This window comes from Gymnodraco acuticeps, unplaced genomic scaffold (assembly GCF_902827175.1).
Source record: "Gymnodraco acuticeps unplaced genomic scaffold, fGymAcu1.1, whole genome shotgun sequence".
NCBI classification, from domain to species: domain Eukaryota; kingdom Metazoa; phylum Chordata; class Actinopteri; order Perciformes; family Bathydraconidae; genus Gymnodraco; species Gymnodraco acuticeps.
The window spans coordinates 1299672-1326876 of NW_022990981.1; the positions used below are offsets into that span (position 1 = coordinate 1299672).

General features: G+C 45.1%; 1 protein-coding gene across 2 annotated transcripts; it reads right to left on the bottom strand.

Annotated features, from left to right (window-relative positions):
• Nucleotides 1-1219: 1219 nt before the first annotated feature.
• On the bottom strand, nt 1220-23347 carry scinla (scinderin like a). 2 transcript variants are annotated; one of them, XM_034235764.1, is made up of 17 exons: nt 23270-23347; nt 20785-20977; nt 19026-19180; nt 18326-18487; nt 18056-18205; nt 17854-17937; nt 16750-16882; nt 16463-16551; nt 16151-16366; nt 15731-15864; nt 3852-3942; nt 3070-3240; nt 2802-2976; nt 2597-2712; nt 1881-1958; nt 1716-1776; nt 1220-1635 (listed from the first exon to the last, which is right to left on the bottom strand). In XM_034235764.1, the coding sequence occupies exons 2-17, from the start codon at nt 20963-20965 to the stop codon at nt 1448-1450; spliced, it is 2184 nt and encodes a 727-aa protein (XP_034091655.1). In that variant the 5' UTR covers nt 20966-20977; nt 23270-23347; the 3' UTR covers nt 1220-1447. The 2 variants fall into 2 exon arrangements, with proteins under 2 accessions (XP_034091655.1, XP_034091656.1); XM_034235765.1 differs by lacking the exon at nt 20785-20977 and having other exon boundaries at nt 23270-23317.
• Nucleotides 23348-27205: the final 3858 nt, after the last annotated feature.

A 27205-nucleotide genomic window follows, 5' to 3' on the forward strand; every position in this document is an offset into this window, starting at 1 on the left:
AAACACAGTGTGAATGTAATATTCTGCCACCACCCTTCCCATTTAATAGCTCAATTTAGTTCTTGAGCTTATGGTGTGATTAACAGAAAATACAAGTCTGTGTTCTTAAACATTCCTCGTGTGCCGTTCACCACAGGGGGGAGGGGAATTCGCCCTCCCTCGTGCAGGCCTGAGCAGACACCCGAAAACGGATTGGTCTGATTTAAACCCGTTGAAATCTCCAGAATTCGGCAATTTGTTTCAATTACAAATCCTCACATTGCTTTTTGAAACAGAGGTTCCACCTTGCTGATGCTTTCCTTAAGGTCTCTCCGAATATTTGCAGTGTGTGATTGTCCAGTAATTTAATTCTAGAAACCACACACAGCGGAAATCGTTAAAAGTCGATGTTCCGAGGTTATTTATTAGCCCCAAATATTCTTATTGTTTTATACATGAGCTGTGCTTGCTTTTGTTGGCACTTGCCCCAGCAGCAATCACAGGAAAAACCGGCCAGGATAGAATCCCCCTCAGACACCGATTCCTCAGGTTATGATTAAGCCTTCAAATGTACAGTGGAGAGACCAAAACAAATTGCACTCGCGCAGTTTCACAAGTAATTTTGATACCGTCAATCACAGAGTCTGGTAAGGCAGTTGTTCAAATAGATTTGAAAAAAAGCACTTACCAGTCTTCTGAAGAAATCTCGGTATCCTGTTCCGTGACGCCAAATTGTGAAGGTAAACTTCTGTTGTTGCAATGTTGAGGTAGAATGAAGGAGTCTGGAACGTCGATTAGCCAAAGCACTGAGAGTTTATTGATCACAGTACATTAATTACATACGGCCGGGAGATCATCTTAGTTTCCCACCGTCCCGTGGTCCACCTTGCTTATCTCTGCCCCCAAAGCCACAAACATCGCTGCTACACGAGGAGAGGCCGGCCCACAGAAAGCCCGCGTATACCTAATTAGCTATTAAATGCGAGACAATAATCTCCTTGTCTCAAAGAGATGCAGCTAGGTCTCAACCTTCCCCCACGGATATAGGAGAAGCGTTTGACCTGTGACCTCAACTTACAGAGGAGTCCTTGAGTGACTACAAGCAGATGTTTGCAGTATCACAGATTCTAAGAAACAATAAGAAGCTCTATAAACAGATCAGATTCAAATATTCTCTTACAGTAAACAGTATACATGATCTTAACAGATAGGACAGGATGAAAACAAGCTGCAACAAAAATGACAGAAATGTTCCCAGCAAAGGTTTGATTTAATATATCTTTGATGCAGTGAATGATATAGTAATCTATGCATCAGATATTAAAATGGTATATCTTTATTGCAGTTTTATAACGCCCCTCCAACCACGCAGAACATCATTTCAAAGCTCACAGCACCTTAAAGGTTGATTATTCTTTCAAGTTTGACGATACATGAGAAGTAGTGAATCTTTGTAAGTATACTGCAGCTATTCCTTAGCTTTTTTTCCACTATTGCTGACACGTGCTTTAGTGCACTCCAGAGTCTCTTTCTCCCACAAGTTGGAGTCCCAGGCGAGGAACCAGCCGGTGAAGTAGAGCGGCTCCTCCCCCTGTTTGATGATAGAGATGGGGACTCCTTCTCGGCCAGAGGGATCCGCCTTCACATAGTCTTGAGCTGACAGAAAAAAGGATTAATCTCTGTACAAATTCTCTTGTTTCCTTTCTATTTATCATCAAGAGCTCTGTTTGTCTTACCAATCGTGGGTGATCCTTTTTTCTCGGTTTCATTGGCTTGTTTTCCAACCCAAAGAAAGAGCTGGTGGGAGAAAGAACCAAAGAGATTTAGCCAAAAGCTAACGAATACAAATGAGACCTGCGAGAAATGACACTGAATTTCTATCAAAAGGGAATGCAGCATACCTGATTCCAGGTGTCCAGAATCATGACATCATCGGGTAGCAGATCAATCTGTGAGTACTCACCGGGCACCTCCTCCGCCTAAATATTGAGAAGTGGGTGTTTACAAAGTGGCAGGTTTTCATTGGTAGAAAAATGTGTAAAAATAAACGCATGCACGCGTGTATCTCCCCAAAGTCAATTCACTATCTCGCAATATTAATGAAAGTTAAATATTAGAGTTTCCGCCTGTGTGAGCCATAATGTTTGTTTAGCCATTGTTGATTATTTCAAATGTTATCATTTTTTTGTACACCACACACCATTGTAATATGTCACTACCTGCAATTGTCACATGGGTGTGGTTTAAGGTATTGAGTCCACCGTTGTTGTGTGCCGGGCTTGTGTGATGCACAAAGAGGGTGATTTGGTTCAGTTTCCTTTAGTTGGTCTTGCTGTAATTGTTTGTTTCGTTTTCTTATTAAGTTGGATGGAACAAGAACCAAACTTAGCCTCTTAAGGGTCTCTACACCGCCCATAATTTAGATTCTTGCCAAAATGCAATTGGCTTTTCCTTGGCCCATGCTAACACGTTTCATCCAAAAATTATGAAAATATGGTCAAAGTTTTCAGTTATCCTGCTGACATCAATCAAACAAATCAAAAAAGTTACTTTCTTTGCAGAGGTAATAAACAACCTGTCCTTATTGAATGAAACAGAAGATAATTTAGTTGCTCACTATCAGCCTGCCAGTCTTGTTTGAACAGCCAAACAGTCTTGCATGCTTGACCATCCTCTGCAGTGACTTGGAGGTCTGGTACGGCTTCTTCCCACCCAGTGGGGACCAGAAAGCCTCTGACAACAAGAAGAAAACCACAGTTTTCCACAGGAAATATTTGACACAGATACCCTGCAGAGATTAAAGCTCTTTCTTCAGCACTCACTCGGCTCCTTGGTCTCCTCAACCACAGTGGCATTTCCTCCAAGCATGGTGGCAACATGCTGAGCTGCTCCCATCTCCTCCGGGGCCGCCCCCTTACCCTTCCACAGGAACAGGGAATCAGGCGTCTTCAGCACAAACACATCATTGGTGTTCAGGGAGGAGGCAGTGGGCTCCACCTGGGTCAGAGAAACACAAAGAGATGGAGGAAGGTGAGAATCCTTTCAGCCTTAGTTTAACATTTCACATTTAACGTGATGAGAGTAGCTGACCTCAACAGCCCGGGTGGCTTTGGTGGAGCTCAGGCGGATATGGAAGAGTCGCGTGCAGCAAGGCTTGCTCTCGCCACATTCGCGGGACGTCCCACCCAGGTGGACCACCAGAGGCTTTTCCTTGAACATGCTCACGAGATGAGAGGGTTCCTGGCCCTGAGTGACACGAACCTGCCAAGACCCAGCAGCAGCTTAGCCTTAATAACTACTCATTTACTCAAGTTACTGAAGTACAACACGTAAGAACTTTACTTGAGTATTTTCATTTTGTGCTACTTTATGCTTTTACTCAACTACATTTTTTAGGCAAATGTTATACTTTTTACTGTATTCATTTTTGATATATTTAGTTGCTAGTTATTTTTCATATTTTTGTTAATAATACAAAATATAATTCAAATGATACATCAAGTATTACTAAAGGTTAAGCTACCTTGACGTAAACAAATAATTTAAGATAAACCTCACTCTTTCAAGTGCAACATTGAAGTGATGAACACATGAATGCACCAATAATTCTTACAATATGAATATGTTAATTAAAAGGGCCGTTCTGCATAACGAGTACTTGTACTTTTGAAACTTGAAGTATATTTTGATGCTATTACTTTTTGATACTTTGAATTCAGGAATGCTTGTAAGTGAGTATTTTAACACTGCAGTATTGATTTTAGTTAAGTAAATAACCTGAGCACTTCTTCCATCTCTGCTTGAATGACAGCAGAAAGTTATTAAATAAGATGATAAGACCATATAGATAATTTTCACTGTGAAGATCTTACCTGGGTAGCTGCTCCACCCATGGAATCGTCCAGCTGGACAGTGAGAAAGGCTGAGGCAGTCAGTTCATCCTTAGAGCACTTCAGCCCTTGCCTAAAGACAGCAAAGCCACATATATACAGTACGTTTATTCATAACTCATTCAAGCATTAAAGAGCCTGTGACAGCATCCCAACAACTGTTGTGCAATGAAATATTGGGCTACTAGTAATCTCGAAACGTCAGTTTAAAAAAGAAAAAGCGATACCGTTCCGTTAAATATCAATAATTTCGAACATCGCGGGGAAATTCCTTCGACTCATTTTGAAGTTTTGGGGGAAGCCGGACGTGACGTCAATGCGGGAACGCTTCACTGTGCGGCGAGAGAGCCAAAAACGGACAAAGTGTGTTGTCATGCGTAGAAATGGTGAATTACTGAGTTTAGGCACGTTAATAACGTTTTAATGAAGTTGACTACAGTATATTCATATTTGTCAGTGCTTTCATGTCAATTCGGCGAACATAAACATAAATGATCGTGGTGAAGATTGATTGATTGATTGAATTGATTGAAAAGTTTATTAACAGCTTGTATATTGGGTACAGTACAGTACAGCTCAAAACATACAATTGTTAAGGGGATGCAGACCAGAGAAAGACTTTCGTCTTGTTTACATCAGGGTCCCCCATTTCCAATTCATCATGTCATTTAAGACATATAAGACATATTTGACATACAGATGGCTTATTTACAATTTACATACAGGTGGTTTTTTACATACAGATTGCTTATTTACAATTTTCATTTTAGATTTCGTTCTAATACATCCTAACCGGACATTTAAGACATACCAAGTCTACAGATATACAGTTAGTAACAGAGTCTAAAATGCGAGTATATACATAGATGGGGGGGGGGGGGAAGCTGTCCATTGAACGACAGGTTGAGATTTGTACCATTACCAGGGCCAGTTTTGCAATGCTCTCCCCCGAAGGTGCTCTTTAAGAGAGGTTTTGAAGGTAAGTATAGTTTTACTTTCCTTTACAGTTGTGGGAAGAGCGTTCCACCTTGATGTGGCATAATTGCGAAACGTGTATTCCCCCTTTTTTGTGCCAAATCTGGGTTTCACATGATTTGTGGAGCTCCCTCTGGTGTTATGATCATGGTATTCCTTGACCTTTGGGAAGAATTTTGACATGTACATGGGTACCATAGAGGTGTAGTGGATCTTGTAGACCAGGCCCATTGCAAGTAGCTGTACTCTGTCGTCTACTCTAAGCCATCCTAGGTTGTCAAAGTGGGCAGAGGTGAGGTGGGTTCTAGATGAAAGGTCAAGCAGTAGTCTGACCAGTTTATTTTGCGATGTTTGAAGTTTTATTTTTAGCGCCTTGGAGGTGCTATGGTACCATGACGTGCAAGCATAGTCATAGTACCCTTGAATGAGTGCTCCTGCCAGAGTTTTCAGGGTGTTTTTGTTTACCAGAGAGGAGATCCGGTATAGGAATCTAGTTCTTTGATTGACTTTTTTTATTACATTGGATGCCATTTTGTCACAGGAGAGGTTTGCCTCAAGAATAGATCCTAGGTATGTAATTTCCTTCTTACTTGTGACAATAATGTCGCCCACTGCAACTGAGAAGTCGTCGGATTTGCTGAGATTATGTTTCGAACCGAAGAGAATGGACTCTGTTTTACCCAGGTGTAATGATAATTTATTATCGGCGAGCCAGGTGCAGATTCTGCCGAGCTCGGAGCTGAGGGTTTTTTCAACCTGCAACCTGTTCCTGTCAGAGACCAGCAGGGCTGAGTCGTCCGCGAACAGGAACAAGTTGCAGTCACATGCTGATGACATGTCATTTACATAAATTAGGAACAATAACGGACCTAATATGCTTCCTTGTGGAACACCACAGCTCACTGGGAGGGGGGGGGACAGAGTACCGTTTACCTCCACCATCTGTTCTCTCCCCTCCAGGTAAGATTGCATCCAGCTCACCGATAGTTTATCAAAACCAATTGCTTTTAGCTTGTCAATCAGAATGGGGTGATTGACAGTGTCGAAAGCCTTTTGTAGGTCCAGCATCACCATGCCGCAGTACTTGCCCTCATCCACCTCTTGTTTGATGTGGTCGCTCAAATAAAGAAGGCATGTGTCAGTGGAGTGGGATGTTCTAAAGCCAGATTGAAATTCATAGATTAGTTTCTTTTCCGCGAGGTACTTTTCGACCTGTTCATATACTATTTTTTCCATGACTTTCGAGATGGAGGTAAGTATAGAAACAGGGCGGTAGTTGCCTGGGTCCAATTTGCTGCCCTTTTTGTGCAGGGGGGTTACTCTTGCAATTTTGAGGTCTTTGGGTACTTTTCCCTGTTTTATGGAGAGGTTAATTATGTGAGCTATGACTGGTGAGATGGCGGTTGCTGTGTCTCTCAGGAATTTGGAGGGGATATTGTCGTGGCCTTGTTAGGTTGGAGGGTGCTCAGTTTAATGAGTACCTCTGCTGTTGTTGCCCTTGCTAGACTGAAATCATCTTTGCGTACCCCTAGGTTTTTGTAGTAGGTCATGATGTGATATACTCCAAAAAGCCCTGAGTGGGAGGGTAATTTATTTACAAGAGTTGTGGCTATGTTTGTGAAAAAAATGTTCAAGTACTTGGCCACATCCAGTTTGTCTGTGATGAGCCTGTTATCTGTCTTTATGTTTAAGTTAGAAAATCTCGTTTTGAGTTTTTTACTGCAGCCAAGCTGGTTATTGAGTAATTTCCAAAGTTCACGGGGTTTATTTTTGTTTTCCTCAGTTTTGACATTGATGAAATTCTTTTTGGCAGTTTTGATCATGGAGCTTACGTCATTTCTTAGTCTGTTTCTTTCAATTTTTAGTTCAGTCACGTGGGCCTGGAGTTCACTGCTCGTGCTTTTGGAAAGCATTGACTGACTTTTAAGATGATGATTACATTAGGATTAAAAATCGGTAGTGAGAGCTGCTGAATTTCCTCCCGTAGGATGTGATATTAAAACAAATCGATTATTTTTGTAGTTGTAAACTAAAGTGGATGAAACTACATGTATTAGTGCTTTCATGTCAATTCGGCGAACATATGATAGATTAAATGATCGTGAGAATGATGATTAAAAATCGTTTGTTTGTGCCGGTCTGCATTTCCTGATGAGAAAACCACCCGATGCTTTTTGTAGTTGTAGTAGGCTACACCAACATGGATTAAACGTGTGGTTTTTTCACCACAATGTTGGGGAAATTAATGGATAAAATGCACGGATTATTATTATTATTATTATTCCCACTCCGATCGGGACACCAGGTCCACCGTTTCCCCGCAGCGAGGCTCCCCCCGTTGACAGTTTACCTGGGCTGGGTGCAGTGGCGGACTGGCCATCGGGACGAATCCCGATGTGCCGGTACCGAAGTGGGCCGGTCGGATAAGTCACTAGCACATCCCCCATAGGCGGCGCGTGAGGTTCAGGTTTGGGAAGGCTAAATAACTTTTTTTACCTGACGCTGCCCGCCTCCGGCGTCTATAGAAAAGAGATCAACTCAGTGTGCGGAGTTTAAATCTCTCAAGTCATATTACAGGATAAAGGAAATACAGTTTAAACTGCCGTATGCAGAGAAGACGCCGACGTGTCTCACTTATCATTCATATTACATCATCAATCAGATCATCGGTCATATAATGTATCATATATTTCCTTATCTGAGTCAGCTTCTACAGCGGTATCTGGCCGTGTAACACTTACAGTGTCACATACTGTATGCAGAAGAGAAGTATTATTTTAAGCAACACATTATGTTGACGAAACACTCGAGTCAAATGTAATTAAAGTCAGATCCACTCGTGTTTTAGACGTGAACGCGCTCTCAGCTGGAGAGAGAAACCCTGGCTTGATTTACCGAGTTGATAACCAGCGTCGTAGGACCGTTTAGCGAGATCTCGTTTGTTAGCTTGTTGTTGTTAGTTTGTTTGTTACTCAAACATATCCAGGGTATGTTGAACTGGCTTCGTAGTGCAGGGCACAGGTGGCTAGCAACGCTAATGTCAAAGACACAGACATTGCATTATATTTGTATTTTACCAGGATGCAGTGACACAAATATTTACATATTTACATTTACTATCTACAGCACCCTGCCGCCCCTGACATCCCCCACTCCCCCTGTTGACAATTTACTAGCGGTACCGAAGTGGGCCGGTCGAGAGTCCCGGGATGATTTTTAGTCCCAGTCCACCACTGGCTACATGACCGTATGATCGCCCATATTGACGCACCTAATTCCTAAACTTCTAACAGATACAATAAACCGATCCTTCAGCCTCATATGAGCTCTCAGACACGTTCAAAAGTAAACTGTCATCGCTGTCTGAGCTTGCTGCTGTGTGCGCCATCGTGCGTTTACATGCAGATGCTGGGATCCTGAACGGTGCAGCTGGAGCGCTGTGCCCGCAATGACGTCACACATAATTTGGCGGGACTTGAAGAATCCCCGAGAAGATCCAGAAAATGGTCAACATTGAAGGGCAGATTAATGGTTATCAAAGTACACATATCCAAAATCAGTTCAGTAACGGTTTTCAAGGGGACAATATTTACTCAAATTGATGGGTTTGGATGATGGGGGAAACTCGTGTCACAGGCTCTTTAAGTAAATTAATGCTGATATTCACAGTAAATGCATTTAGCATTCTTACTACTTCATACTCTCCACATTATCTTGCTACCATTCATATGCCAGTCAGTATGCTAGGCTGCTGTGTGTAAATAGTCTACAACACTTACAAAAGATGGTTATGATAAAGGAATTTGAACTTCTAGAGTAAAAAATCTACTTGGATTCTTCTTGCATTGTTTCTTAAAGGTATAAGTTGGACAATATGTAACTGCACTGAAGCCCTCAACTTTTCTCTTAATGTCATGAACATGAACAAACATAGCTTTAAAGGCCCGGACACACCAATCTGACTCCAAAGAACTGACACAGACGGACCCCCGACTGTTGTGTCGTCTCGCGTCTCGTCTTGGCCATGTGTCGCACTGGAACACACCGCAAAGACTTCAGGCGACGGCCAAGAAGCACATACGAGCTGCGCATGCGTGAGTGGCAATAACTCTCCTTACCAGCAGGCGGCGGTAGTGTGTATTCGTCATTCAAAAGAGGCAACAACCGGAAGACAGACTGTGTGATACACCGAGAGAAGAAGAACAGACTGCGTGATATAAACAAACAAAAAATAGCGTGTGCGTTCCATTTTCACTCTACAGCGAGAAGCTCATGGGGCTTTCCCGAACCTGTGTTGAGAGCTGGAGTTAAATGGAATCTCAGATTTGCCTTCTCAATAGTTTGTTTGGGTCCCTCACTTCCGTTTCGCTTCTCATGCACTGATTCGCTAGCTGATCAGCCAATCAGAGTGATTTATTTTGCCGACAGCCTTTGGTCGTGTGACGAAGATAACTTCGTCACTATGGACTGACGGCTTCAGGCCTTGTGTATGTGTTTTTATTTTTGAAAAGTGTTCCCCCTCCCGTTCTATTTCGTATATGGCTTCGCCCTCTAAGGCTATCGCTATTGGGTAATCCCCCTGCGCCCCCGCGCAGCACTGAAACACTTGTAGTCCACGCCCACCCGCAAGGTGGGCCCCACCCTCGGGCTTCCTTCCGGTATAAATAGGAAGGAGGCCAGACAATCTGCTCCCTCTTTTCTTCAGCAAACCAGCACAGTTACTGAAGCACAGAAATTGAAAATCATCATGAGCAACAACAGCGTCCGTGATTATCCCTCGTGTGGCTCGGGATATATCATGAGCTATGACTAGCACGCAATGTGCGAATCCTGCCTGGGGCCAGAGCACGCGGACGCGGCTCTCAGCTAGCAGGTCGCTTGCTCGCATTGTGCCCATCTCCCATCAGCCGACAGGAAGCGAAGAGCGGACGCTCTAGCTGCTGCGGCCGAGGAGGAGGATTGGCCCGTCCAGGAGCACAGGGACGGCAGCATGTCTCTGGAGCGGGGTGCGGGTGTGGCGGCCGAGCACGCGGTCCCCTTCTCTGTTGCCGTGGCGCTGCCGGCGTTAGGGGGCATCATGGTGGAGCTGCCGGAGATCATCAGCAAGGCGGCAGCCTGCAGAGGTCTCCCCGTTCCCCTAGGTCGGGAGAGGGTGGCTCTGGACGACATGGCCGGAGTTTCTTCCCGGGTTCAGACGGGCAGGAGTTATCCGGTCTGGCCGCGCTTCCCCGCCATTAGGAGGTACCAGGAGGAGGCGGCGGTGAACCCGAGGACCCTGAGGGCTCCGGTGGCCACCTTTGCTTCACTAAGGTGGAGGGATTCACGGAGGATGGTTTCCCAACCACCCCCGCTCTGGAGCCGAGCCTGACGACGTTCTTTGGGGTTAGGCAGGCCAACTTGATCGCCGGACGGCGCCCTACGTTGGCCTCCCCCAAGGACCAGTATGTCGCCCGCCAGGCTGACCGGGCGCACCAGTGTGCGTTTCAGGCGTCGCGGCGGCAAACAACATCGCGTTGCTGTCCAACTCGGTGGTGACGCTGGTGGAGTGATCCACCACCGTGGCACCAGAGGAGGCGGAGGAGATCGGCAAGGCGGCCAGCACTGCGCTCACGCTGGCCATGGCTGTCTCCCAGGCGAGGATCGCTGCGTGGATGACGCAGATCCAGCGCCACCTCTGGCTGCAACAGGCGGCTGTCACAGAGCCAGCCAGGAAGGTTTTGCTGGACGCTCCGATCAGCCCGGACGGGCTCTTTGGACCCCAGTTCCTAGCCATGGTGGAGTCTATGAAGGCGGCAGCGGAGCAGGCGGACGATATCCGCCAGCACGTTGGCTGGCTCCAGCCTGCGGCGAAGTCTCAGCGGCACCAGCGCCCGCAGCAGCAGCAGAGGCCAACCTGGCCACAGCGGCAGGCGGAGAAACGCCCACAGCAACCGCAGCCGAGGCGTCAGACTCGTCCGTCGGCGGCGACAGTGGGGGGTCAACGGGGAGTGAGGTATTCCCGCTCGTCATCTGCTCCACGAGAGCCGCCGAGGAAGCAGAGCCGGTCTTGACGGTTTGGGGGGGATTGTGAGGGAAATAAAGAGAAAGAAAGCTCATTTCCCGACCTTTTGTCTGAGTCATCAGTTTCAAATGTGTCTCACATATCCCCCACTCTGGGTGAACCAGCTGCCTATAACCGGTTAATAGCCAGCAGGGTTCGTTACAAAAGCCTGCAGGTTTTAATCTATCGGTTAATAAACTGCAGACCTCGGTAACTAAGCCAGCTGCCTCCAATCTGTTGATTAGTGGACAGCAGGGTTCGCTGCAGAGGCCTGGTGGTTATAACTTTTCGGTTATTAAACCACAGACCTCGCGGCATTCCTCTGTCCGAGATACGCCACCTATACACACGGTCACAATAAGTCCATGAGAGCCGTGGTAACGCCTCATGTGGAGAGCACTGCACGCACCTCCACTCATCCTCTGAGCGTGTACGCGCCTCATGATGAGAGTCGGAGTGAAATGCAGCGTGTGGAGGCCTCCTCACAGCCCTTTTACTCTAGGCCCACCTTGGGTTGCCTCACGGGCAGCGGCGGCGAGGGCTCTGGCGTGGCTCGTCGTCATGACGACCACAACACATCTCGAGCATGTGCGCCCGAGTGTTTCTCAGAGTGGCAGCGCGTGTGTCTGATGGACAGATGGATGAGCAGGCTGATCAGCAGAGGGTACACCCTGCAGTTCGCCTCCCACCCCCACAGTTCAACGGGATACAGGAGACACGCCTGTCATCCCGAGAACAGTGTCTTGCGCTCCAAGCAGAGCTACGGGAACTCCTGTTGAAAGAGGCTATTTCCAGGGTTCCTCAAGGGGAAGAAAATCAGGGGTATTACTTCCGCTATTTTCTTATCCCGAAAAAGACAGGGGGAATGAGACCCATCCTCGATCTATCAGCTTTCAACGAGGCGATAATGAAAAGGCCTTTTCACATGCTGACGATCAAACAGGTGCTTTTACATTTTGTTGTATCTGGTGCGATGACAATAAAGGAATTATATGCGTTCACCAGGGAGATTGGTTCACCTCTATAGACCTGAAGGATGCATACTTCCACGTACCCATCATCCCACAACACAGGAAATTCCTGCGGTTTTCATTCCAGGGAATATCGTACCAGTACAACCGTCTGCCGTTCGGTTATTCCCTGGCTCCTCGCACCTTTTCAAAGTGTGTAGAGACGGCACTGCAGCCGCTACACAGAGGAGGGATGAGAGTACTGTTTTCCCTGGACGACCTGCTGCTGATGGCTCGCTCCAGGGAGGCTTTACAGACGGCACAGCTCATATCGCATCTGTCAAAGCTGGGTTTCATAATAAACTGGAAAAAGAGCTGTCCTCTTCCCTCCCAGAGTATTGTTTACCTGGGTGTGGAATTGAACTCAGCCCGCATGAGAGCGCGACTCTCACGGCAGAGAGTGGAGACACTGACAGCTCTCCTTTGACGCGTCACACCCCGCAGCGTGGTGACAGCCCTCTCCGTGATGCAGCTGCTCGGCATGATGGCAGCCGGTCACGTGGTGATTCCCCTGGGTCTCCTGCACATGAGGAGACTCCAGAGGTGGTTTATTCGCCTACGCATCGACCCCGTGCGACAGAAGAGGCGCATGGTGGCCATCCCTCTTTCCGTGGGTTCAGACTTAACCTATTGGAAAAGTCCCCACGTCCTGTCAGAGGGTGTGCCCCTGGGCAGAGTTACGTCACACATCTCGGTGTTCACAGACGCATCTCTCTCAGGGTGGGGAGGAACGTGTATGTCGCAGGCAGTGGGGGGACAGTGGCCGGCTCACATGTCCTTCCACATAAACGTGCTGGAATTGCTCTCCGTACGGAGAGTAATTCAGCATTTTGCTGCAGAATCAGCATGTATTGATTCGCACAGACAACAGAGCCGCGGCAGCCTACATCAATCGTCAGGGCGGAGTACACTCAGCGTAGCTTCAGAACACAGCCAGACGGATGTTGATCTGGGCGCGCGCACACTTGCTCTCCATCAGAGCAATGTATGTGCCCGGCGAATTGAACAAAGGGGCAGACCTCATGTCCAGAGGAGGTCCTTGCCAGGGGGACTGGAGCCTACATCCCGAGCTGATCGCCCAGGTTTGGAGCCGGTTCGGGAGGGCGGAGGTGGATCTGTTCGCCACACGCGGGAACGCGCAATGCGCCCTCTGGTTCTCCCTGTCAGCGCGGGACCACCCCCCCCTGGGGGTGGACGCGTTCGCACATCGTCCATGGCCCAGGGGACTGTTGTACGCTTTCCCACCAGTCCCGCTGATCCCTCGGTTCCTGGACCGAGTGCAGGAGGAGCGGTTGTCAGTGATCCTAATTGCCCCGGAGCGCACGGGCGCTTCCTGGTTTCCATGCCTACAGCGTACGCTGTCAGGCAGGCCGTGGGACATTCCGTGGCGCGGGGACGCTCTCTCGCAGGTGGAGGGAGCGATCAGCAGTCAACCAGTGATAGGCCAGCACTTATGGGCATGGCCCCTGAACGGGAACACTTAGAGGGGTTGGGTCTCTTTCAAGATGTTGTACGTACCATTCAGGGAGCCAGGGCCGCGTCTACCAGAGCGTCCTACACAGCCAAGTGGGCAGCGTTCCAGCGTTGGTGTGTAGAAAGAAGCCTGGACCCCATTACGTGCCCCCTGCCTCACGTGCTGTCATTCCTCCAGCTGTTGTTGGACAGGAATTTGGCTTTCAACACAATCAAGGTATATGCGGCTGCCATATCATCTTGTCACGTGGGTTTCGGAGCAGGGACCCCCTGACGAAACGTTTTCTGCGAGGAGTACGAAGACTCAGACCGGTATCACGCGCACTGGCGCCTCAGTCGGATTTGGCTTTGGTGTTACGAGCACTAAGCAAAGCCCCATTTGAACCTTTAGAGCAGGTTCCCCTTAAAATGTTATCAGCCAAAGTAGTACTGCTTTTGGCTCTAACATCAGCAAAAAGGGTGAGGGATTTGTCGGCTCTCTCTGTGGCTCCGTCATGCCTCTGGATCCAAGGAGATGGCAGTTCGGCTGTGTTACGCCCTAACCCAGCCTTTATGCCAAAGGTCATCACAAGCTCCTTCAGGTCAAGAGTGATCACCCTGGCTGGCTTATTCCCCCCTCCTCTGTCCGGTGCGCACGCTGTCTTGCTATGTGGCGCGCACGGCGGCCTGGCGACGTTCTCAGCGCCTGTTTGTGCACTATAGAGAGCGCTCAATCGGGCAGCCTCTGTCTGCACAACGGCTGTCACACTGGCTGTGTGAGGCTGTGTCACAGGCATATGTCTCCTCTGGGGTGGAGCCCCCGGAGAACATCAATGCGCACTCCACCAGAGGAATTTCCTCCTCCACGGCTTTGCACGGAGGAATGTCAGTGGAAGATATTTGCACTGCTGCATCTTGGTCTTCCCCCTGTTCATTTATTCATTTTTATTTGAGGGATGTCTCTCATTGCTCTCTGACACACCTTGTACTGAGTGTCCTGTCAGAGTGAGTGACGTCAGGGATCCAGCTGTGCGCCTCTCTCCTGCCTCTCGGCACGCGGAGAGCGGGCCTTTTTCCCTCTTATAGGAGGGAGGTTCCTTTTTCGTCTGACACACTTTGTACGGAGTGCCTGGTCAGAGTGAGTGACGTCAGGGATCCAGCTGGGCGCTCTCCTACCTGTCTGACATGCAGAGAGCTGCTGTTCCCCCTCTATGATCGCTGGGCAAGGTGGGACCTTCGTCTCTACTTTCTCACATGTATGTATTGTTCCCAGCCTTCACCCCGTCAGGGAAGATAGGCATGTTTTGCTATGTTCCATGGACGGTGATGCGCCATTACGCATGGCACAACAGGCAGGGGGTGTTATTGAGCAAGTGTGTCTGTGCTTCTAGTGCCGGGCGGACCCAGTGGGGCGCAGACTACATCATGCTTCGCCCTTAACCCAATAGCGATAGCCTTAGAGGGTGAAGCCATATACGAAATAGAACTGAAGTTACCTACTGTAACTCCAGCTTCTATGAGTAAATGGTGCAGCCCTCTAAGTGCGGGGCCCCACTGGCTCTACGAATAGCTGAAGAAAAGTTATTTTGTATGGGAGCAGATTGTCAGGCCTCCTTCCTATTTATACCGGAAAGATGCCCGAGGGTGGGGCCCACCTTGCGGGTGGGCGTGTACTACAAGTGTTTCAGTGCTGCACGGGGGTGCAGGGGGATTACCCAATAGCCTTAGAGGGCTACGCCATTTACTCATAGAAGCTGGGGTTACAGTAGGTAACCTCAGTTCTCTCTGTTACTCCTGATTATGTTCACCTGGTGCCCTGTGTTGTCTCCCGCCCCCCCCCCCCCCACCTGTGTCTAATTTCTCCCCCCTCACCTGTGTCTAATTGCTGATTAGTGTGTGGGTATTTAGGCTCTGTTTCCCTGTCTGTTTGGAGGCTGGGAGTGTGTGGGAGATCCTTGTGGCTGGTGACTGTGCTCACATGAACAGCAGATTGAGGCTGTGTCATATGTGCATGAGGTAATAAATGCCCACACCGGGTTGTATTTGGACGTTCTGCCTCTGCCTCCTTGCTTGATCGGGGCCGCTTAATTGTCAGCGTCACAGGCCGACTGCCAAACCCACTGATTCAACAATCGGTGGGTTTTCAGCCGAAAAGGTGTCGACACGGCTGAAAAGACACGACGGTGCGGGACACACCAATCTGAGTAAGGCGTGTCGACACTCATCATCGGCCTGACATCTATCGATGGCCAAAATGGGCTTGGTGTGTCCGGGCCTTTAGACCTTTATTATGTTAGTGCTCACAAGGTGCACATTCCTGAATAAAGTTGGGTCAGTAGAGGTCTAACAGGTAAATCTGGCCATGCTGAAAAGGTTGCACTCACCAGGTGTAGATGGTATGCTTCTCTCTGGCTCCGTCTGTGTAGGAGTACAGCACCAGGTAACAGTCTCCTCCAAAGAACTGTCCATATTTGGAAGGGTCCACAAGAATTGTATCGCCTCCTTCCACACGCCAAATCTGCACACACCCAACATCGTCACCTCTACATTGTGATATCTGAACCTTTTTTGAGCCACCGCACACCAACAACCAAATAAATTACTAAATGACAGTCTAGCCTAATACAGCATATATATAATGATCATTTAATGACAAGTCTCAATTTGGCTATACGAGTTCAACAAGTAGCTAGCTTTAAGCGAGCTCTCTCTTTGTGTTTTTCTCATCAAAGTTACCTGTTTGGACCAATTAAGTGAAATTGGACATGATCTAAATACATGAATGTCATCAGCTAGAGCAATACCCTGACTGTCCCAGAGCCGTCGTCCACCATGCCGTGCTGGGCAGCCATGACTTTGTTGTTGTGAAGTTTGGAGGCGTCGAAGGGGATCTGCTCCACATTGGCGATGCTACCGATGGTGTAGGCCTTGCTTGTGCCAGTGGTCTCATCCTTGTCCAACCAGTTGGGGAAGAACTGCTTGAAGAGGGTGCTCTCTCCCCCTGCTGGCATCACTATGATCTGTTCATGTTGGAAATGGACATTGACCACATTCTTAAACAGGAAGAAAAGATAAGAAGGATAAAGTTCTGGTGAGAGATCACATTGCAATATTACCTGAGTTTTTTTGGGGTAATTATTTTCATCGATGAATTTTGATGCAGCTCTCATTGATGCCTGGCGCTCATCTTTATTTGCATCAGAACCTGCAGTTTACAAGTACAACGGTTAGACTACAAACTCTGGTCAGATCTATTGATGAGTCATGTTTTCCCAGTTGGAACCACAGAAGGCTTATTAATAACTGGTGGCTGGAAGTGAACTGAGCATGGATGAATACATTAAAAAGAGTGTAGCCAAAGAACAAATGGTAGCAAAAATGGATAGATGTCATGGTGGTATACCTTTCCAAACTAATAGTTGATTGTTTCGACCATTGTCCAAGATGTAGCATTCCCCGGGGGAGAGCATTTCCTGTTTGAACGGGTTTTTATCTGCAACCAAGGTGGTCTTCATGCTGCCGGCTGCATCAGAAAACTAGAAAGTACGACAGTGATTAAAACAGCTTCATTTTGTTATCATAAGAATCTTTCTGATACTGTAACTTTTATCAAAGGTGATTAATGGAAAAGCTTAGTATTAACACATCTAACTATGAGGTGAGGCACCTCTGTCTGGATGTATGTACCCTCCCTATCTAGAGGTTTCATAGCAACAAAATAGCTCTGGCCCAAAACTTTTATTTTTGTCTCAGCCACAGAAAGAAATCTCTTTTTCAATTTTCCTCTATTTTTGATTTTGTCCAAATCAGTTTTTTTGCTAAATTTGGTAAAACATCTCGTGACCAAATCAGGAAAAGTAACTTTTCAGAATGTTTTATACAGTTTAGCTACAGCTTGACTTCAACGTTTCCAAATGGTGTTGGTGCGACTTATTATTAACAAAAAACGTTGTCTCTCCTGAAGTACTGAACACAAAACAATTCATGTTCTATACGTTTTTGTGCATGTAAATGGTCTGCACGGACTAAAATCCCTGTGTTCCCTCCCGAGGGAGCCCCCCCCCCTGCCTGAAATGCGTCCATTGGACTCCTTTGTTTACTTCAGCAACATAGTGACATCACTATGTAACACTCACGCTTCTGTTGGCTAGTGCTCAAACAAATTGTACGTGATAGGCTAAGGGGCGGGACATCTATAAGCGGTTGATCAATCACAACAGACTGGGCTCTGGTTTCAGACAGAGGGTGAAAAGAGGTGCTGCAGCACTTTTTGAACATTAAAGCATGGAGACATGTCCCAGTAGAGACACTACATACTAATATGAACCTGAATATGAGCATAATAGGGCCCCTTTAAGGCTAATGCAATAGCAATTAAAAGGGTATGTCTTTTTCTAAGCTAATGTTCTGGACTTTTGTTCCTCTAAATGTGTATCCTTTTGGTTGATGGCACTTTGTAAGTCGCTTTGGATAACAGCTGCTTAATGAAATGTAATGTCGTCTTTACCATATAGAGAGACACCATGCTCTGGTTCTCCTTATCATTGATTATATCACAGCTTGCTGGGAGGTCAGGTTTCGGTCCAAGAACCTAAAGCATAAATAAACACATATTTACAAATTGCATTATTGCACTTACATCCTTCCTATCAACCAAAGCCAGATATTGTCTTAATATAGCTGTTACATTATATAAGTAAAAAGCTCACTTGAATGACAGCTTCTGGCTCAGAGCCTTCATCAATCATTTCGATCCGAGCACGACAATGTAGCTCATTGTCTCGGATACCAATGGCCATCTCAGTGGTTTTCAGGCGCTCAAACATATTGCACTCACTGCCAGCCCAGTGGTAGATGCACTAGCATTTCACAGAGATGAGCAGAGGAAAATGAGAGTTATGGTGGAACATTGTAACACCTGAAGCCTCTACTATTTCAGTCAAAGATTCATTGGGTATCCAGTGTGTCTTCTGTCTCACCTCTTTCAACTGAATGATGAAGCAGTCTCCACGATTGAAGCTGCTCCAGTTCATGACTACCTCATCAGCTTTGATTACACGACGACCTTTAACATGTAGCAGGCGCTGGGTGTCTAACTCATTGGTTTGAGTATGGTTGAAGCCTGAAGCCACTCCACCTTTCTTTAATAGGAGCAAAGAAGGATAAAGCATTAGAACTATTAGAAAATAAAACTACAGCTGCACGGTATTTTGATTTACATTTTATTTTTTGACATTCTGGGGAAAAACTCGGTGTCAATCGTCTGATCAAACTCTTTCCCTAACTGTCAAACTATACCTTAAAATATGTCTGGATCCTAACTCATTATTAGATTAGTATTGCAACTCAATATTTCCACATCTTTGATACTAAATCACTTCTTCGGATGACATCTGCCGGTGTTATGCATTAGTGGACATGTTTCAGCTCGCCTTGATTACCAGTTCTAACTCCCTACGGAAAACGTAGGTGAAACCCATAGGGAGCAGCCAGCCATGGCTCCAAACATTTCCCAAAATAGAAATGTGACGAGTTCTACTTCTGATACAAACATGCAAAACATATTTTGCTGCCTTAGGTCATAGTCTTGGGTTCATTCGTTTCTGTAGTCCGCTACAAATGAGTGAATTGATCTTTCTTGATTCCTAAAGGACACACTTTTCTTATGTCATGTTTCACCTTGTATGTGATGCCATACTTGAAGTAGCTCAGGAAGCTGTTTGACTCTTGGTTTTGAAACTCAGTGAACTGTATTGGTGCTCCACGCAAGAAGTCGTCCAGTTGGATCATGAAGATGGCAGCAGCACCTCTCTCATCCTGGGAAGTTTCATCTCCTGTGAGAAAGGAGATAACATTTAAAATATATATTGTATTATTATGGCCTGCCCTCCCTTGGTTAGACAATTCAACGTATGCAATACATCTGTAAATAACTGTACAATACATACTTCCACTTGTAATACTATCACCTGGCTGCTATCACACTACTTTATACATGATACACTGATTTTTAAATACTGTTACACGCATGCCCGGGGCCGTGGGAGGGCCAGGGAGGGCCAGGCCCTCCCATTTGACATTCCTGCCCTCCCCCAATAAACACGTTTTTTATTATTTATAAAAATTAAAAAAAATATATATTTTATTTTTTTAATTATAAATAAACTGTGAATTTTTATGCTACGATGTATGTGATGTCAGAACAACAACAAAAATCGCAGGCTACGTCAAATAAATGCATCTGTCTGTGATTTGTGATTCGTCCCCATTTAGACCAATCACAGCGTCACACTCTGCCGCCTATTCTGGATTTGTTTATTGTGCATTCTGTAGACTCCCATTTCTGTTTGCATTACAAAATGGACATCAGAAATTGGCTCCAAAGGTCTAAGGATTTATTAAAACGAAATAGCGATGAAATAACTGCAGCCGATGGTGCTGCTGGCGACCCTGCACCTGCCGTTGCAGCAGCACGCCTTAATGTCACAAGCTTGACCTCGGCAAACCCCGGGGCTGAGTTAGCGATGATCTTGGGGTTAATAAACCCAAGCAGGTGAAGCTGGATCGTTATCCAGGGAGATTGTTTTCAGAAAAGAAGCGCACTTTTGCCGCTGCATGGTACAACAACAGACCGGCTTGAATATTCGTTAAAAGCAGACGCAGCCTTTTGTTTCCCCTGTAGACAGTTTAAAGTGAATACGTCTTCATCTGATGCGGCTTTTACTGTCAAAGGTTTTTGCGACTGGAAACACGCATTACAGATTGATAAAGGACTGCTAAGGCATGCCGCATCAAAAGAACACATTTCATGTGAGAGTGTGTGGAGAGAGAGACAGATACGCGAGGAAACAAATAAGGAAATTAGTACTTTGGTGCAGATCAGCTGGCACGGAGCCGTTATTACGTGTCAGCTGTCGTTTATATTATAGCTTTTTTAGCTGTCAACCTTGTTCGTGATTTACCAGTGTTTGTGCTGCCACGCACACAATGTTTCAAAGTGGTTGCTATGTTGCCCTTTATTTGTGTATGTTTGCGATAAGTGTGCGTCTTTACGCAATGCTGTTGGCCTTGCTGTTTGATATATATTGTGCCGCAGGCCCGCAGCGCGTGACGGTTTTGTGTGCCCTCCCATGAAAATCATAGGCCCTCCCTTTAGATTTGTTCTGGCGCCGGGTCTGGTTACACGTACTGGATGTGTATTTGTAAATTGTTATTTGTGTAATTTCGATTTTTAGCTTTAATATTTTATGCATGCTTCTTAATTAATATTAGGCTATTTTTGTCTTTTTACTTGAGCTGTAACAATATAAATGTCCCCTTTGTGGGGAAAATAAAGATATTCGGATTCTGATTAAATAAAAAAAGTGAAGGCCAGCAAATGAGGTGAATTCTACAAAAAGCCATTTTTCTTTGAGGTGTCAGCAGATAAGTCTCATACCAAACCACGAGTGCACGTTGTAAGAAGGAGCAGAGGTGGTGTGGAGCAGGATGTATGAGTCTCCAGTGTAGAAGTTTCCATGGAGCTCAGGAGGGACAGGTGCCAAATCCATCTTCTCAATGCGCCACACCTGCAGGCCGGGCTTCTTCCCCGCGGTGTCGAACTCTTTGTGCTGCAGCATGGTGCTCAGGGCCTGAGTGGGCCACAAGGAATGTAACTAGGAGCTGATTGATTGTACAGCTCATACAGGGCTGAAAAGACAATCTGATCTCCACTGGCAGACATTTGACCGAAAATGTAAGTCTTTTTTTGCAAAACATTGTCCAGTTCTCTGCAAAAACAAGCAATTCAATGACTAGGCATTTAAATAATTTAGTTCTGGTCTACTTAATGATGACTATGACGAAGAAAACAATTGAAAACAGGAAGATGATGCTCCTTCCTGTCCCTAAGGCACCCTCTCCTTGAGAAGGAGGACATTGTATCATTCATTTTAGATATAAACAGATTACTGCTTTCACCAATATCTTCAGAGGACAGAGTGTCCCCCCAATTAATCATTTTCAATGCCTCCATAAAACGTTGTTGCAGGTTTTTGGGGATGAAGCGAGAACCCAAGGCAGGGGTTTTAGGTGTGGCCATGAACCTTTTTTTTGTGAGTTTCCTGGCAAAAAGAACAAGATTATGGTCAGAAAGACCAGTCAGGAAGTTGTAGGTTTTAACTATTCTGTCAGCTTTGTTAGTAAATAATAAATCTATCATAGTCTTAGAGGTTTTGGTTATTCTAGTCGGTTGATCCATTAGTTGTATTAAGTTTATCCGTGATCCGTTTTCTTCATGTTTGGATTGATTAGCACCAAGCTAAATGATTTCATTGAAAGTCCTAAAAACAGTGATACGCACATTTACCATCACTTAAAAAGTTTTATAAAAATGGTGCACATTACAAACATTTTAAATGTTATCTAAAACAGTTTTTCATCAACAGTGTGTAATGTCGCTTTATTTCATTTCCATCAAAAGTTCCCTTTTTCTCCACACAGAAGGTCCCTGCTTAGTTCACCCTGCAGCATGCGTTGCTCAGCCTGTAGTGCAGCTCCAGCAGGGTGCATTAAAGGGTGTGTTTTGTTTACACCTAATACCAGGGAGTATCCTCCTCACTGGTGTTTTGGTGTGTTGATATGAATGCTGAATAAACCCAGATGAACCAGGGAGTGTCCTCTGCACCCACTGTCAAACTGCAAAGTGTCAGAGTGGTATATTCTCGGAAAAAAAGGCACTCCAAAAAACTCAAACCATGTATATTATACTGTGCAGGAGGAACTTATCCCAGGGTTGAGTTAAATATTGGAAGAAATAGAATTGATATTGAAAGAGAATATCAGTGGTGGGAAGTGTACTCTTCAAGGTCTCCTATTATGCTATTTTTAGGCATACATTATGGGTCTCAGATATATACGGGAGGCAGTGGCACAGTGGACTAGAGCCTTGGTGTGGGGATCAGGGAGCACAGGTTCAAACCACACTGCAGTCAGCATGTTGTTGTGTCCCTGAGACACTTCACCCCAAATTGCTCCTGTGGGGATTGCCCACAGTATTGAGTATGTCAGTCGCTTTGGATAAAAGCGTCTAACAAGTGACATGTCATGTAATGTAAAAAACATGTCTATGATGTGTTTTGCTCAAAATACCAAACAGATCATGCATTTTAGACATCCCTCATATCTCTCTATTTCAGGCCTGGGTCTAGATTTGGGTACGGAGGAAAAGAGAGAGGGTTTTGTTTTCTGACACTTTATGAGTTCCCTGACACACATACATGTATGTATACAAGACATCAAAAAGTGCATTTTGCATGATAGGTCCCCTTTAAGTTAAAGTAAAAATACTCTGTTACAAGTAGAAGTCCTGCAATAAACATTTTACTTAAGTGAAAGAATAAAAGTACCAAAAGTACCAAAAGTAAGTACATATTGTGCGTTTTGTAATTTATATGAAATGACTGGATTTTTTTTCTTCTGATTAGCTGTTGATGAGCTACTTTTGATTACTTTATACTGCTGCTATATCTTAAACTATTATCATCATACTTTATTTATTAATTAGAAAAAAGTAAAAAGTTGAATATTTGCTTCCGAATTGCAGTAGAATATAGTTATAGGCGCAAACAAAATCTCTAATCTCTCCAGTAAAGTACAAGTAGGCCTACCGCACAATCGTATTTAGGAAGAATACTTGAGTAAATACACTACAATACACCAACGGAGAATAGAAACACAAAGCATGCACCAGTCATCATGAGTACATTCAAACATATGAGGAAAAGTATTTGCTGCAGAAATCTTAATGCAAAAGGCGAATTTCTTAATGGTAAAATAAAAAAAGAAGAAAGTGGCCTTTAAATGCATACATGCTATCTGCAAAGCTACAGAGAGTTAAAAGCATTCAATAGTTTTGCAGAAAAGTGCAGATTATTTCGCATTACCAGGTGACGACAGAAGGGAGATGCTGGGTGGAGGCTGACGGAGCTGCTCTCAGGTCTGCGCGAGGCTGTGTGGGCGTGCCTCTGTTTTATAGAGCCTGCAGAGACATCCGCGTTGTGATGGGGGGGGGGGGCGTGTCCCGACCTCACCCTGTCTGCACGACCTGCAACAATAACACCTTTATTTAACAATGGTTAAGAGCTCAAACATAATAACTGAAATGCAACATGGGCTACATCCTTAAAACCACTTCTTAAATGGTAACTGATTTGTCAGTAAAGTTGCATTGGACCGACATCCATAACCAAGGATTACCTTTTATAAACCGAATCTGCTCTCAACTAATGTCTTGCAATGTTATTAGGATTCTTGCAAATGTTTAAATTCCTTAATTCATTGATTTCTTTCTGTGTTGCAATTAGTGTTCTTATCTTGAGGTATGTAGCAATTGTTGTAGTCACCGCACAACCTTGATGCTGAGTCATCTGGTTTTAACACCGGTACCACAGGCGCTGCCCACTCTGCATGGTGTCTCTTTTATTAATCATTAGATTTATTAAGAAGGAGTGTTCTTAGAAGAGTCATAAATAATCTGACTGCATCAATCCATTAACACTCCGTACATTCAGCAATCATAAATGCAAATAGCTAAATGAATACTTTATGATTTGCAAAGGAAAATAACAACACATATTTTCCTTTTTAACACAAATTGTGAAACTGTTGGTAAAAAACATCATGCACAGTTTGTTCCTATGGTTTTCTATCATGAGCAGTTGATATGGTCAATCTGGCTTGCCATTAAGCACATTAATCATCTGCCCTGTAGGTATTAGCTCTTTTCGCAGAGTTTGATAGCTCCTGTGGTGCTGTGACATTCCTCCTGGTTGGAATCACACTGCAGTTGTTTTAGGTTTTGGAGGCATGGTGAGCTGCTGGCCTATCAGCTGCTGGAGTGTGTGACCGCTCAGACTCGCATGTGGCAGCTTGACAGAAAGGAAAGGCACAGATCTCTCCTCTGAGCTCCAGCAGGCGCCTCAGGTTAGGGCTGGGTCCATCACTCCTATTGTGAGGGCTGAGTCTGCACTTTCTGACTCACTGTGTAGGATTCACACATTCTTATGTGCCAGGGGAACATGCTTAACAATACACACATACAGGCACAACACACTACTTGTTGTAACTGTTGTGGAAATAATTATCATAAGACGCCAATTAGTAACATACAAGACAAACCTCGATGTCTGTTTACCTTCTTTAAGGACACAGGCGGCTTAGCCAATAATGTTATTGTTCCCATTCTGTGACCGGTCAATACTGGGATACAGATGGTCTGTGTTGTGGGTACACTGGGACACTTCCTTCTCTGTATTTGTGGACTCCAAGGTAAAATCTTCGAGGTCATAAGTGTCCGAGGCAAGTAGCTCTGTGCTCCCACACTGTTTAGGCTATCTCCTCAAATATGTTGTTTACTCTCTGCGAAACCAGTTAGATGGGCTGGCAAGAGAGAGGCTCTCCAGAATTGACGTGGCAACTCTACCGTGAAGTCAGAACCTCTGACTCTTGGACTTGTGATGTGAATCCTCCGGCCGTTAACTCCAAATAAACCATCATGTGTTTGACATCAAAGCTACTGCTCTTCCCGTGTCTCCTTCCTGAGTCGGTGACTCCCACTGCATAGCTACACAGAAGTTTCCATTACAAATTGGCGTTGTCGGCAGGATGCCAACAGATCTTCAGATTGTGGTAAGTGTGATTTTCAAATCTACTTTGGACATTGCCTTATCAGAATCTGTGATTGACGGTATCCTAAAATTACCTGTGAAACTGATCGGCTGCGTTTCCTTTTGGTTAATGAACATTTGGGGATGATAAACCCAGGAGATCAGTGTCTGGGGACTCAGTCCTGGCTGATTTCCTCTGTGTGTGCTGCTCGGGACGGAAGTGCCATACAGGCATACACAGCTCATGTTTAGAGATACCTTAAAGAAAGGGCATCAGTGAAGTGGAGCTTCTGTGTGAATTGAAAGCAATGTAAAAGATTTGTATTGGACAAATCGCCGGATTTTGAGGGTCTTAGTGGCTAAACATAGCAGTTGAAAATAAGCAGCCAAAGATATTTGCTGCTATCACCTCTCTGTAAAAACACGGCTCCAGCTGCAGCCTTGCGTGTGTGTGTAAAACCTCACCGTGTGTGTGTGGGGCTGGAGCAGTGCAGGCTGAGAGGAAGAAAGTCACAGCTTATTGCCTATAGGTTTTAACTCACGGCACCACCGTCCTTCAAACGGGACGGTCTAAAAGCACTCGTTGTTTAGGACCGCTTTTCTCATGGTTAGACGGGCCAGCGCGAAGTGCGTGCATCACCCGATGCGCCATGGTTCTCTGGAGCAGGTGGCGGTCAGGAGTGCATACATACAATTATAGGCTAATTGATCAGAGGTGTGTAGTGGCAAGCAAGCATAGGCAAACTGTGTTTCACCTTGAGGTGAACTCGATGGCGATAGGCTGGTCGTACGGACTACAGTCAACTGAGCTGTTGTTTGGAGAGAAAGGGCAGGGGAAAGTCTGTGGGCTCCGATCGGGGGGGCACAGCGCCACTAGAAACAAATAGCCTAGTGGTTGTCGCAAGAGGATAAGCTAGTTATCGTTCTTGGACGGCTTTCAGGCACCGATAAATAACTTGTATACAAGGGTGAGGCGTGAGAAGACGCCGCACTGGAGATAATTCCCACCCCCTCTAAGATCTCTAAAATCCGGACTAAATTGAGCTGAAGAGCTTTGCTGTCGCGCTGGTGTTTATTAAGAGTTCATGTTTTGTTTGTCTGATTGTTTGTATGGGGGTCTATATTGGTTTGTCCCGCCGTCTTGTGTATGTTTTGTAACAATAATGAATCAGTCCATAGACAGGGTAAAATGAACTAAACTGTAGTTATCTCACCAAAAGTAAATGACCTGAGAAAAATAAAAAGTGTTTTTATGTCCTGCCTCTGAGTGCAGGGGAACATGTAAACAAGAAGCCCACTGTTCAGGGTGAGCGCTAGGTGTAAGAAGAAAATAAGATTATATTGCTTTAAGAATCCATTCTTAAATGGTATTGCTGGTATGTTAAGATATCTTTGTGACCTTGTATAAACCCTATGCCCGTCCTGCGCCCCGAGACCCTCAGAGACTTGCCTGAGGAGATCAGGGTTGCAAAATCTGGTTTTAGGTCAATGTTGTATTATTTGTTTCATTTATTCTTAATCTATGTATTGTATAGTAATAATGAATAAAAACGTAATGTATTGAACACATTCCGAAACAAAGCAGATAAGCAGAACAAGACTCAGACATAATACTAATTGTTGTTGAAACCTTTTGCGCTGTTGCAGCAAAATGGAAACTGTGTTAATTATTCTGTTCCAACTGGCCACTGGAATCAGGTAATTAATATAAGTTGAAGTTCAATTACAGTTTTAAAAATAGTTTAACATTATTTATTAAACTGCTTGAAATTATTTCTAGTATCAACCAATTGGTCTCTGTAGACAATACTAACATTAAAATAGTTGTTAAACTACTGACAAGTTTTCTGAAACCGAGCTTATGAACAACAGAGTAAAGGTCGCTGGTTAAGCCAGGATCAATATATTTGTTGAAGTTTTTATTGTGTGCATAATAAATGTGTTAAATTAATTGAGCAATTCTTTAAAAGTATAATGTTGCAATTTCTTTAAAATAAGTAATTACAGTTACAAAATAGGTGTTGTTTTCCAAGAGCCTCTCTTTCACAGGCACTTTGAATCATAACACTCCCAAGTCCTACAGAGATCAGTATCACTTTGTGTTGCAAGCCAAATCCAGGGGTTCTACTCGAGCCCAATTTTAAATACCATAAAGAAAAGTATTGAACCCAGCTCGAGCTAAATGTGAAATGTATTTAATTAATGTGCAAGTGT

Bases quoted from the DNA above. Each gene is read 5' to 3' on its own strand.
- scinla (XM_034235764.1), bottom strand. From the start codon at position 20,965: ATGCTGCAGCACAAAGAGTTCGACACCGCGGGGAAGAAGCCCGGCCTG. The intron at 16,552-16,749 runs GTATACCACCAT...TGTAAACTGCAG, and splicing joins TCAACTATTAGTTTGGAAAG to GTTCTGATGCAAATAAAGAT. The intron at 1,959-2,596 runs GTGAGCAACTAA...CTCAATATTTAG, and splicing joins ACAAGACTGGCAGGCTGATA to GCGGAGGAGGTGCCCGGTGA.